This window comes from Loxodonta africana, chromosome 6, assembly GCF_030014295.1.
Source record: "Loxodonta africana isolate mLoxAfr1 chromosome 6, mLoxAfr1.hap2, whole genome shotgun sequence".
In the NCBI taxonomy this organism is placed as follows: domain Eukaryota; kingdom Metazoa; phylum Chordata; class Mammalia; order Proboscidea; family Elephantidae; genus Loxodonta; species Loxodonta africana.
Window position 1 is genome coordinate 35,040,842 of NC_087347.1, and position 14,174 is coordinate 35,055,015.

Genomic DNA, 14,174 nt, shown 5'->3' on the forward strand with positions numbered 1-14,174 from the left:
GAAAAGCTTGGTGCTTTTGTTCTTGCCATCAGATCAGCTAAAGGGAGCCTGGGCAGACAAGACTCACTTTATCTAGACTCCTTGCTAAGTAATAACACATTCCTTGAAAATTGCTGGTAGTATTTTTGTGCTGGGAAAGCTAGTACTGAGATAAGCTAATGGTTGTTGCAGAACAAACATTACCAATCCCTTTGCCTTAGCTTTTTTTCCACCAGGAAAAAATATCGTGAGAAAGTTGCTTTCTATTTGCCCAATAGCATTGTAAACAAATATTTTCCCCCATATCACTCCCCGTATAAAATGATAAATTATATTCCAATCATATTTTCTATAACCATTCAAGAAAAGTTTTTTTTTTTTTTAAGGATTCTCCCCACACCAAAGAAAAAAAGAAGATCTGAGATTCACTGATGTCCCATGCTTAGCCTGGATTCTATTTATTAAGAAAAATAAATTTTAGATCAAATCAATAAAAGTTTCTGTTATTTTATAGTTGATTGTATTTGTGTATATATTGAAAACAGATTGAGATAGAATCTCACCTATTGGATGATTGTTTTGTTCACTTTGTTTTTCAGGTCATCATTGTTAAAATAATCGATCTTTTTTTTTTTTTTTTTTTTTTTACCATTTAGCCTATGTTTTCATAAAGTTTAAATCTCAATTCTTTTTTGTAATTATGGATATAGTGACTCTTCTGTGTGAATTTCTAGGTTGGATGATTGATGCTGACAGTAGACCCAAATTCAAGGAACTGGCTGCTGAATTTTCCAGGATGGCTCGAGACCCTCAAAGATACCTAGTTATTCAGGTTAGTGGATTTGACTTACATTTTTTAAAATAATCCAATGACAAACTCACTATAAAATATGAGAACCATCTAGACTTTGGCACTGTGAAAATCACCGCTAACTTAAATGTGATTAATTGAGCAGACTAGTATGTAAATGTTTTACTTGATGTCAGTCTAAGCATCTTCCCTTGGTTTTCAAGTGACCCTACTTATTGAACGACCATATAACAGTGATTACCACATATATAAAAGGGCCTTTATCATCACACAAGCCTTCTAATACTCTGCTCTTTACTAACAATACCTGTAAGTTGTGTTCATTATTATCATCTTCCCTTTCCAGAATCAAAGAGGGATTTTTGTTTTGTTTTTGCCCATACCTGAAGACAGTAAATTAACAGTTTTGATACATTAATATTTAATTTCCTAGAAATATATTTTTAATTATGTTTTGGTTTTTTGGGAGAGCTATACAATATCTAAGCAATAACTCAGATGGAAATGAAATGATGTATATATGAGTCAAATAACAGACCAAAAGAACCTTTTACATTAAACATTAGAAAAACAGGATTGGATACCTTAACAATTATAATATTTTTCTATATGATTTTTTCACATACACCATAAACAAATGGACCTTAGATTACATTGAATTGTGTTTCCTCAATAAAACCAGGTAACTTTTTTTTTTTTTTTTTTTTTAATCAATAGGCGAACGTGAAAATAAAAGCCAGGTCTTAGAAGATAATCTTAATGGTTTCCAGGTGTTTTTTCCCAAATTCCATACACTGAAATAGTTAACCAAAAAATTATGTAACTTTGGAAAAAAAATGTAAATTTAAGAAATAAGTATGGTGAAAAAGAGCAGAACAAGAGTTCTGGTGTCTCTTCTTCCCCCATTATTCTTTTGCCACTTCTGCTGTGCTTTTGAAAGTCACCACTTTGACAATGTAGCCATTATGCAATAGAACAAATTATGAAGTCTGTGTGACCTGGCAACTCTATACTACCAAACCAAATGAATAAAATGTAAATACAATAAATTAGAGATTGATAAATTGATTGCCCTCAAGTTACAACTAAAATGCCATCTTGGGGATGAAGCCTACCTCAGATCCCAAAAGTATTTTTCTTCTTTCAAAACATCCACAGCATTCTGATTTCTTTGTCTCCGTTGGCACTTATCACATTTTTCTTTTATTTAGTTTATTTATCTTATCTTGTGACATCTAACCTATGAGATTAGTCTTCTTTATGACTGGGTGTTGTGCTAAAGAATTATTTTTTAAAGAGTACATTAATTTTTCAAATATTTATTTTTATATTTATAGATATGCTCCAAGGGCCACATATTTAAGATGAAAGGAATATTCATAACATTGCATTCACTTTCATTTGTTTGTTTGTTGGGCGGCCTTTAGGGTGATGATCGTATGAAGCTTCCCAGTCCAAATGACAGCAAGTTCTTTCAGAATCTGTTAGACGAAGAGGATCTAGAAGATATGATGGACGCTGAGGAGTACCTGGTCCCTCAGGCTTTCAACATCCCACCTCCCATCTACACTTCCAGAGCAAGAATTGACTCAAATAGGGTAAGAAATAGTTACATATAAGTACCATATTATTTCTGAAAAGTGAAATCATATAAATAAAATGGAAGCACTAAAATTACAAAATAATTATGTAACTCAAAGCAATGTGATTCCTAAATTAAAAGTGTACCATACCTACCAAAGATGTGCCAAGCTTGCCATATGTAGTTAATTATGGAAGGTAAGTATGGGCAATACCGTATGTACTCTGAACTATCTACAAGATTTCAAAAGGAGAAATGTTTTCCTCATCTGAAGTAAGTTAAACAAATCTTAATTTTTAAAAGCCTAAAACCAACAAACTATTAAAGTTTTATGTGTATATAAATAAATGAAAATTTCTTACTGCTTTCTGCTTCTCTTTTTAACAAGATGATATGACTTATTTGTCAAGAAGTAATACTAGTACAACTCTCTTTCACTTAAGAAACATTAAATATTTTCTGTCAAGATAAAGTACTAACACTGAAAACTGTGTGATTCTTTGAACTAAACAATCATTAGTCAGACTGCTGAATCATTCCTAAATTGCAGGTTTAAGTTTCAAAGACACTTCAGAAAAGTATTTACATTTCATTTTAAATATTACACCCACTCTATGTGAATACCATTATATATTTCTATGAAAGCTGTCAAATCCATGTACTTATTTATTTTTTAAAATCCACTCATCATTCATTCAACATGTGTTGAGTACCTCTTCCAGTGAGGCATTGTTAGAAACCTGAAACTCAAAGACTTTTGACATAACTCTTGCCTTCAAGAACTTCTCAAGCTAATGAAAGAGTCAGACGGATATGGAATCAGAGGACAGTGTGGTAAATGCTTTGATCAAGGGTTCACTGTTTGTCATGGAATGTGGACAAGCAGTAAATTTATGTCTATAATCAATTTCTTCTGTTGATAAGATTCAATACAATGCTTAAAATTTTCTAGAAACTGATTTGTTTGTCTTAGTCTCTTCCCTATATCTAAGAACATTTTCATATCTAAACAACATCCCATTTCTCTTGACCGTAGGCAACAGAAAACTTTCAACTTGCTGGTCATTTTATAAAATGAAGTTATTTGCCTTATTTTGGATTGACAGCAATAGCAAAGTAATACTCAGTCCTTACTCTGTGTCAATACATGTATATTAACTCATTTAACCTTTACAACCGCTCTATGAGTTTCTACTATTATTATCCCGTCTTAGAGACGAGGAAACTCAGGCACAGAGAAGTTGAGTGACTTAACTTGGGTCAGACAGCTAGCTAGTGGAAGACCAGGATTCTAATATAAGCAGTCCCTCTCTACTAAACTATGTTGGTGCTTTATGGTTATTAGAATACGTTACTTCCATAATATGATTGTTTTTCTTGACAACAGCTTCAGTGTCTGTGATAAAGGTTTGGCAAATTCCACAGATAAATCTATAAAATGTGCCTTGCATCCTGCTTCATTCCTTTTGAGAACCTGCACCCATTTAGGTTATGAAAGTTAATTTGGGCAAAAATAGCCTGAAGTCATTAAGATTATCTTCTAGAAATCTATAGAGAAAAACAAGGATGAAGACTTAAGTAATATTTCTTTTCTTTGAGAAGTATATCATTGCAGCACAAATGAAATGATATTATATGCCCAGTGAGGAAGAGATAACTAAAAGGATTAAAAATTAAATCAACTGATAGACGTTAAATATCACCCTTTCGTTTGCACGAAGGCAGAAAATCTTTAGGTCTGTAATGGAGGCACATTTTTTTTTCCTTTGAAAACTTTGCAAAATGGCCAAATTATACCTAAAGTATTTGTAATTTTAAGTGACAGATTCATTACTTTTTATTAAAACAATGACGTTTCAAGAAAATTGATTTACTTCCTTAACTTGAAATGCCAAAAGCTTGAATCTTCTTTCGTTAAGAATTCTCAAATTCCAACTCTCTGCTTATTGTAATTTATCCTCAATACAAGGAATTCTTAATAGAAGTTTGAGTTAACTAAACGAAATTAATGAGACAAAGTAGAAATCACAGGAGAACCTTAGTTAGCCTTTAGTCATCATTTCTTATTCGACATTATTATTTACACAGTGGTATCTGTAAATTTCCTTTTACTTTTTTAAGCCCTTGGTAAAAGAATGGTGCTTAAATATTGTTTTATTTTCAAGAATTAATCATCTTATCAACAGCTCTACAATGTCTTCATTTTTAAAAAATGGTTTTATGTAACATTTATGGTAATTTCTAAGACAGCCAAGTACTGTCCCCCCTTCTTTCCTATAAGGATAAGTTATATTATTTTATGGTCAGAAAATATATTACTTCAATTTTAAGTTCTGTGGCCAAATTATGTTATAAGGTCAAATCATGAAGTGAATTTTAATCAAATGTTTCTTGAACATGTACGGTGGACTTAGAAATAAAAAAAAAAAAATTCAGTATTTAAAATATAGACTCTACTTCTCACTAGCTGAGAAATTTTAAGTAATGTTTTGATGTTTCCATGACTTAGTTTTCTCATTCATGAAACAAACACACTGATATTTATATGGCTGTTGGACAATTAACTGAAAAAAAAAAATCCACATTTCATTTTTACTTTTTTTCATCATCAACATTATACATCATAATCACAATCTCTTATAAGGTATTCTGCACATTATTAATGAAAAACCTATTGATGCACCTATTAACTGGCAAGCAAATTATTTCTGCAGAAGTGTTCTAATAGCAGATAAGTTATAGGAGTTATATTTTCCATCATGCTTTTGCTTATTTAAAATTCTATATGTATTTTGATAAATCATGACTTGAAAGCAGTGGGTAAATTCAAAACTTGCAGATGATAAGTGGCAGAGCTACAGTTGAGTCCAGACTTCAGTAGCCCCCCCCACGGTGGCCATGTTTCTAAGATAAGAAAGGGACAGAGAGGAAAGTCTTCCTCTGTTAAGGTTGCTGTTAAATTTTTTGCTGCTTATAGAACTAACACTTTTCATTCACTTAATGGCAAAGTGGGTAAAAGACACTAAATTGGAAATCAGGACCCTCACATTCTGGAATCAACTCTATGATACTTTACCAGTGGCCTGACTCATGGGGACTCCATGTGTGCCAGAGTAGAACTGCTCTCCATATGGTTTTCAATGGCTGATTTTTCAGAAGTAGATTGACAGGCCTGTCTTCTAAGGTACCTGGGGATGGACTTGAACTTCCAACCTTTTGGTTAGCAGCCAAGCATGCTGACCATTTGTGCCTCCTAGGGCCTCCCTGTGATACTTTCACTGTTAGTTGCTGTGAGTCAGTTCCAACTCAAGGTGACCCCACATGTACAGAGTTGAGCTGTTCCATAGGGTTTTCAAGGCCGTGACCTTTCAGAAGCAGACTGTCATACCTATCTTCCAAGGCACTTCTGGGTGGATTTGAACCGCCACCTATCAGTTAGTAGTCTACTGTTTAACCATTTGCTCCACCAGTGGACCCTTGTGATACTCTAGCCTTGGTCGAATCACTTAGATTCTTCAATTAAAACAGTTTCTTCACTCTAGTGATGAAAAGATTGAACTAGATACTCTTTAAGCTCCTTCTATTTTTAAAACCACCTCATCATAGAACGACTTTTCAAAATAATTGTTATATTTTATGCATTTATATTGTATTTTCTTCTAAAGAATATCCAAATGGAAAATGAGCAAGAGCATTTTAACTTACCTCTCTGCATACCTCTTTTTTTTCTTATGTGATTGAATATAAAAGAGGAAAACCTAAGGACACAAGTTAAGGAGGCATTTCATAACTAAATGATATGGTGGGAGAGTTTTGTGATGAAATAACAAGGTTACTCTGGTTGCAATTTACCAAGGATCAATATCAATTCCAACAACTGCTGCTTGATGATAAATGATTGTAGTCTCAGGATATTGGCTTTACATTTCATCCAAAATATGTCAGGGTTTCCTCCACGATATCCTTTATATCATGCTTGGGATTATTATTTATTTATTTACTTTTATCTATTAAGCCAGAAAAAGGGGCTCTTCTTATTAAAACACCCCATATCACTATGTCTTTGTCTCAAAGTGTTCTCCATCTAAGTAGTAATATTTTAAATTGTTCAATTTATTGAAATGGAAGAGTAAATCAATTAATACGTTGAATTTGTCATGGATTAGGCACTGTGCTGGAAAACGAGGGTACAGAGTAGGAAGATTGAGGTTTTGCCCTCAAAGAGTTTATATCCTAGTTAAAAACCCAGTGCCATCAAGTGGACTCCACCTCATGGCAACCCCATGTGTATTAGCGTAGAACTGTGCTCCATAGGGTTTTCAATGACTAATTTTTCAGAAGTAAATCCCCAGGCCTCTGTCCTGAGGCACCAGTAGGTAAACTGGAAGCTCCAAGCTTTTTGTTAGAAACCCAATGCGTTAATGGTTTATGCCAATTGAGGAGGTAATGTTCTGAGAGAGGAGTACTAGGTATTGTAGGAAAAAGACAAAGGAAACCAGATCAGGCTAAGAGGTTACAGAAAGTCATTTTACTTGCATCTTGATGGAGGACCAGGGTCTAGCTTGAAGCAGAAGTAGGTTTTGGTGGGGGCAGATCTGAGAAGTCAGGGGGGAAGGCAAAAACAATAGTAACAACAACAAACAAACAAAGCTTTGAACATAGGCAAGGAGATGTGCTTCTAAATTTACTTTTTTAAATCCTAGGTTTTATAATATTTCTGTATTGCACAAGTTTGAGAGTGCTTTTATGTTGTTGGAGGGGGTGGGATGGGTCTTCTCCCACTTTCTTATTTTTTTTTTATCAGTGTTATGAAGGCTTGAAACATGGTTTTGAAATCTCTTGCTTCTCATTTCACCACCCAATTCAAAACCAAATCTTTCAAGACATGCTTACAAACGGCTCTCAAATTCCTAATGTCTGTTTCTTCTGCCATGACTCCACTTCCGGCCTTTCCCACTTCCTAGGAATTACTGCAGTGTCTCCCAAACTGGTACCTCTGTCCTCAATCACTGATGTTCAAGTCACCTAATCACTACTACTTACTTATCACTGACTTATGTCCCTGGATGCCACAGATGGTTAAGCACTCGACTACTAATTGAAAGGCTGGTGTTTAAACTGTCCCAGAGGTGCCTTGGAAGACACAGCTGGTGATCTGCTTCCAAAAAATCACAGCTTTGAAAACTCTGTGGAACAATTTTGCTCTGCACACATGGGATCGCCATGAGTCGGAAATGCTTCACAGCAACTAACAAGACTCTTATTAACCAATTTCATTGTCAGCCATTTTCTTAAAACATCCATTTTTATTTTTATTATTTTTGGTGCTCAATTTCTAAATATAGTGTTTACTCTGTACTAAATGAAAGACAATATGAATTTTTGGAGTGCCGGATCATTTGGTAACACCAATTTGTTTCATTTTTCTTGTCCTCAACTATTTAGAGTACACCTTTCCTTTACTTTCACCAGTGGAATTCACTTGAATGATATATGTTTATTAGATTTTTCCTTATAAGATATATAATCCTATTGTCACTAACAGCTGAAGGGTTTTTGAACATTTATCCCAGGAAATGCGTTGGTCCTTCCAGTTGTCCAGTCACTGCAATTTATTCTCTGCTATGCTCTACTTCATACACTCAAAATTACCCAGAACTGCAAGCACGGTCTCAGTGTGGCACTCTTTTGAAATAAAGATCATTTATCTATTGCAATATGGTAGTACTTTTTGTTTAGTTTGGGAATGTTGATGTGGTTGTTGGTTTATTTTAACAAAGAACTTGCTTATATACAAAGAACTTGCATTATAAAATATATCTTTTTTTTAATTGTACTTTAGATGAAGGTTTACAGAGCAAATTAGTTTCTCATTAAACAATATACATATTGTTTTGTGACATTGGTTGCCAACCCCACTACATGTCAACACTCTCCCTTTCTTGACCTTGGGTTTCCCATTACCAGATTTCCTGTCCTCTGCTGCCTTCTCGTCTTTATCTCTGGGCTGGTGTGCCCATTTAGTCTCGTTTTGTTTTATGCGCCTGTCTAATCTTTGGCTGAAAGGTAAACCTCAGGAGTGACATAATTACTGAGCTGTAAGGGTGTCCAGGGGCCATGCTCTCAGGGTTTCTCCAGACTCCGTCAGACCAGTAAGTCTGTTTTTTTTTTTTTTTTTTTTTTGTGAGTTAGAATTTTATTCTACATTTTTCTCTAGCTCTGTTCTGAACCCTCTATTGTGATCCCTGCCAAGGCAGTCAGTGGTGGTAGCTGGACACCACCCAGTTATGGTCTGGTGGAGGCTGTGGTAGTTTTGGCTCATTACTTCTCTGGACTAATCTTCCCCTTGTGTCTTTGGCTTTCTTCATTCTCCCTTGCTCCAGATGGGGTGGGACCAGTGGAGTATCTTAGATGGCTGCTCACAAGCTTTTAAGACCCTAGACGCTACTCACCAAAGTAGGCTGTAGAACATTTTCTTTATAAACTAAAACATGTCTTCTTTTTAAATATAAGAATATAATATCAAACTGCATTTGGTATTTGGTTATTCTTCCAAGTTCTTGGAAATTACAGGGATTCAAAAATGGTTCTGACCTCTGATTTCCCACTAATTTGAGAGTATTCCTCATCCTGTCAAATGATTAATTTGTATACAGCAAAATATCGAGTGACCTTCTTTGGGGCAATACTTTCTTTACCAGTGAATCTATTTAAATCTAGACATATTATTTTAGTTATACTATTCTTTGTTAGATTTGCATTCCTTTATCAAAGTAATGTTTTTTTCTCCCTTTTCCCATAGTTATTGTCCTTTAATTCTCCATGGTTTCCGAAAGATGTTCATGGAGTTTAGGATGCAGTATCTTGTTAAACATAATGATACGTCCTCTTTAGTACCAGCTCTGAATTCTTCATTTAACCCAACCTTTAGGAATTAAAAACAAACAAAATTAAACTCTTCCTCAATAACTTAAGTAAAAAAGACATAATTCTTATATTTTTTTCTCAAATTGTATCTCCACGTGTTAAAAATTACTTCCAACTGATTTCAACTTTGAGTATTACCTTCTTGTTATAGTTTATTATAATTTCTTCTCTCAGTTTATTATAATTTCTTCTCTATATATATGTATGTAGGTATATATACATATATATGTATGTACTATTTTAGGGAATTTGCCTTTTTGTTGCCATATAAATGACTATATTTCTTTCAACACATTCTCATATATTATTCTCATTCCTTCTCCCTCCAATCTTGAAAAAGCTTAGTCCTCTGTGTATGTAAAACTATGTACTAATGCCTACAAATGTATGCTTGCACATATAATAAAGGTGGAATAATTCCTAGAGCACAGGGAATCAGATTTTTTTTCCCCCTTGGGCTGAAGTGGCAACCAGATAATTAGAACTTCCAGCCTTAAAGTTGGGGAAGGAGGAAAGGATGGTAGTAAATACAGAAAATAAAGTAAATTAGTGCCTGACATAAAGTTCCATGCTCCATTTGCACGTATACACCAGACAGTCTTTACCATGCCTACCACATAATCTTGTTCCCTCTCCTTTGCCTTTTTCTTTTCTCTCCCTTAGCATATATGTTATTCTTCAGATAATTCTTTCAACTAGATTTTTGCTGGAAAAAAATATTACCCACGTGTTTGCCCTTGGCCCTAACTATATAGATCGCTTCTAAGTATGGTAATTTGCACCACTGAGGTGCCCTTTTGGAGTATGAGGTGTTATAAGCTTAAGTGTTTATTGGGAAAGTATCAGAGCTGGAAGGTGTCTTAAAGACCTTCTAGTGCAAACCCTTTCATTTTATAAATGTAAACTGATCCTAGAAAAGATAAAGCCAAAACTCAGTGTCTTTCTGCTTCTAAGGGAGGGATGGAAAGCTATATTCTGATATCTCATGTCTAAGTCTAACATTTAATGTGCTATTCCATCTTTTTTTTTTTTTCTGGTCACAGCCATGGAAATCTTGATTTTGACTTTAAATCTAATGAGATTTAGTGTCAGTTGGTTTAAAAGGCCCCTGCTGGGAGTGCAATGAGAAGCCAGAGACCCTGCTGCTGTTTTGCCTTCTCTGTTTACGCTTCTGTGAGCCTCCCTGTAATCAAGAGTTAATGGTTTAGGAGGTTAGAATGGAACTGATAGAGCCAATATGGAAGCAAAAAAGTGGGGAAAACAGTGTCTGTGTTGGGACTGGTAATTACATGCTTGGAGATAAAAGGATCCTTACAAGTTTCACAACGGTTACAAAATTTTTCAAATACCAACATAAATGTAGCTACAATCTATTGACCACATATTTATCTGCTAGGCTCTGCTCTGAGCTTTCTGTGTTTATTACCCTGATCTCTACAAGGATAAGTGGAAAACATTACTATTCCCATTTTACAAGGACAGAAAACAGAACGTAGAGACGCAAAATCTTTTTTGCTGAGGTTCTCAGCTAATGTGGTACCAAAGCAAGGCTTGAACTCAGATCTGTCAGACCCAACAGCTTATGTTTTTAACTCCCACTCTTCATTCCGTAAAAGAAAAGGCAAAACATTAAATATATTATCTCTAATAAACAATAATTAAAAAATTTGTTACGGTTAAGTATAAAAAAAAATAGACCAAATAATTACTCAAATGAAGCTTATTAAATGGTAGTTGGTACAGATTTCTAGTTAATTTGTTTTTTAAATATCTGGGACAATCTTTATGAAACCTTTTTTTATTTTAGCCTACAAAGTAACATTTTGAAAATCACCCTCACCTTTGCACATACTCAAAGTCTGCTATAATACCTGTTGCCGTCAGGTTTATTTTGACTCATAGTGACCCTATAGGACAGAGTAGAACTGCCTCATAGTTTCCAAGGAGTGGCTGGTAAATTTGAACTACTGACTTTTTGGTTAGCAGCCCAATGCTTAATCACTAAACCGCCAAGGTGCCAAAAAAGTCTACTAGAGGCAAAATAATTATAAAATCAGAGAGCCACTTTAATTCTTGGAAGATTCGCAAAAGTGAAGGATAGCTGAATAGTGCTTTAAGGTTTACATAGCATTTTGACAATTGTGATATTTTGTTTTCACACCAGAATCCAAATTATACAGCAAGTGAAATCTCAGATCTATTCAGTGACTTGGTAACTTGATTAAAAAAAAAGAGCTTGGTAACTCTGACTGCAAACCAAGTGACCTTGCTATGAAAAAATGATTCCACTGAAAGAACTCCTTGTCCTTCTCGTTGTCCGTAGCTTCCCATCAGTACTACGCTTGGGCACTGCCAAACGCGCTCCTACAACACCGAAACAGCGTGTCCCATAGACACTCGGCTTATTTAGGGAGAGTCTAGCATTAAACAACATTTCAGTGATCATTATGAAATTATTTTACACTTGAGCAATTGTCAGCTCACATAAGATGCCTTTTTGAACATTCAGAGGAGACTTTTTCCTTCTTTGTTAAAAAGTTCTAAAGAAAAAAAATCAAAGCTAGAAAAGGAAACGAGGAGGGAGGAGCAACTGGAGATGTAATTTAGATTTAGGATTTTAATGAATGTTTTCTCTAAATCATTTAGGTGGTTAGTTTTGGGTATTATTACCAAAAGACTCTCAGCACTGCTGTAAATTATTGAAAGAAAAAATCTCATCAAGAAGCCTATTCTTTACTCTACCATACCTAGAGAACACAATTGTTAAGTTTCTTTACCCTTTCCACAATAGGATGAGGAGATTATCATCAACTTTCTATTCAGGTTTTATGGAGGTTATTTTATTTATTTACTTACTTACTTTCTTTTTTTTTTTTTTTGACAAATCCATCTTTGTCTACTAGAAGTCCCTGTTCAGGCCAGCCTGCTATGATCATTGCTCTTGAAAAGGCTTGAGGGAGAGAGAGATGTTCTTTTTCATTCTCAATAAGGATTGATGGCATTTTGAGAGGTTCAGAATATCCTTTGATTACTCCATGAAGCGGAGTGGGGAAGATGATGGGATAGCGGGGGGTGGGCTTGCTCATCAGCTTTCTTTTGTGCACTTTCTGCAATTGAGCGTACCCTAATCACGAGCAACTTGTGTTCCAGCCCCTTTCCGTGCTCACCTGCCCAAATGAAAAGTTCCCCTTTCCCTGTAGAGTTCGACATACTGGAGTGTTCTAAAGAGAGGCTAATTCGTGCTCTGTAGTTTTCACTCAGGTACTGTAAATTAATGGCTGTGGACCAGCTTCTCCTTACACTTGAGCAAAAGCCAAGTTGATAGCTGGGTCAACCACCATGGGAAAAGTTCCAAATACTGTCTCTTGCTGCAAAATGATCTACATTATGATGAAAGTGGTACTGTAAATCACAGACGGGAAGAAATCGGAAGTTTAATTCACAGACCATTTGTTTTCCTTTTCCCAACAATAATCACAGACATTGTTTAGTAATATCCATACTCAATTTTTTCCCCTCCCTGAGAGAAAAAAAAAAAATGTTTTTTAAATTTTCTCCATGTTGGAGATGTTGAGATGTACTTAACCTGGACTCCTTTGGACCCCAATGCAGTCTCTTTTTAGTTAAAGTCCGGTACGGTTGTCATGTGTGAGAAACACCAGGCTATTGAATGAATATTCCTAGATTGAAATGTCTAAACTCATTCTTTTACTTCTAATAATTACATATATTTATATGAGTATGAGATGACTCAAAGAGTAACAATACCCATTACCCTTTGCCTTTGAGTCAATTCTGGCTCATAGTGGCCCTATAGGACAGAGTAGAAATGCCCCATAAGGTTTCCAGGGTTGTAATCTTTACAGAAGCAAACTGCTACATCTTTCTCCTGTGGAGCAGCTGGTGGGTTCGAACTGCCACCCTTTCAGTTAGCAGCCTAATGCTTAACCACTGAGCCACCAGGGACCCTTAAGTAATAATAAATGATACCTATTAATTTTTTTTTTATTATTATTACTTGACAGCACTGGGCTGGGTGGATTATTACTTATTATATGTCAGGTACCATATTAAGTGTCTAATATTAATTAGCTTATTTAATTTCATGAAAACCCCATGAAGTATTTACTATTATTATCCCCAATTTTTGTATAAGGAAACTGAGGCACAGCTATTACACGGCAGAACCAGGCGGCCTGGCTTTTGTCTCTCTAAGGAGAGGCTGCACTCAACCACAGTGATGCATTGCCTCTCACTCTGCCTCTGACATTTCTTTGCTGTTTTATCTTTGCTATAAGGTCAGTACTCAGTGCTTTGAAGATGAGTGCATCAGTAAAGAATTTTGACTTTTTGAACTTCTGTTTATCAGTTTCCTCATAAATGTTAATTTTGATCTTAAGGGGACTATCTAAATATTCTTACTAGTGGCTGCTTATACACTAATTTGGACTTAGAATTTTCACTTACCTCTGTCAAATAACAGATTAATTCAGGCAAGTAGCAAAGAGCATCTATTCATTCAACTGTTCATTCACTCATCAAACATTTATCGAGGCGTCTACTCTGTGTCTGATCTCATGGCTGCTTACTAGGGCCATATCCAGCTCTGCCCTCGGGAAATTTATAGGTAAGTAACTAGGCAATAAAATGCAAGGAGAAAAGTATTACAATGGGGGCAAACTGAGAGACTGTATAAGAGGTCATTTGAGCAAATCAATGTTTTTAAGCAGAGGTGACAAGGTCAGATTTGGCTTCAAGTAAGAAAATTCTGGGAGCTTTTTGGAATATGAACTAAAACAAAAAGGGATTGATTATAGATAGATCAGAGAGGAGGCTATTGTGAGAGTTTTATTCTCTATCCACACTGCCACTGCC

At 35.2% G+C, this 14,174-nt stretch overlaps 1 protein-coding gene across 1 annotated transcript in view; it reads left to right on the top strand.

Annotated features, from left to right (window-relative positions):
- The window catches only part of ERBB4 (erb-b2 receptor tyrosine kinase 4), a 1,250,799-nt gene that overhangs the window by 1,209,661 nt on the left and 26,964 nt on the right, over positions 1 to 14,174 (top strand). Inside the window, exons 24-25 of the mRNA XM_064286721.1 lie at positions 714 to 811; positions 2,218 to 2,388. Coding sequence (XP_064142791.1) covers positions 714 to 811; positions 2,218 to 2,388 — 269 coding nt within the window. The remainder of the gene's footprint in view (positions 1 to 713; positions 812 to 2,217; positions 2,389 to 14,174) is intronic.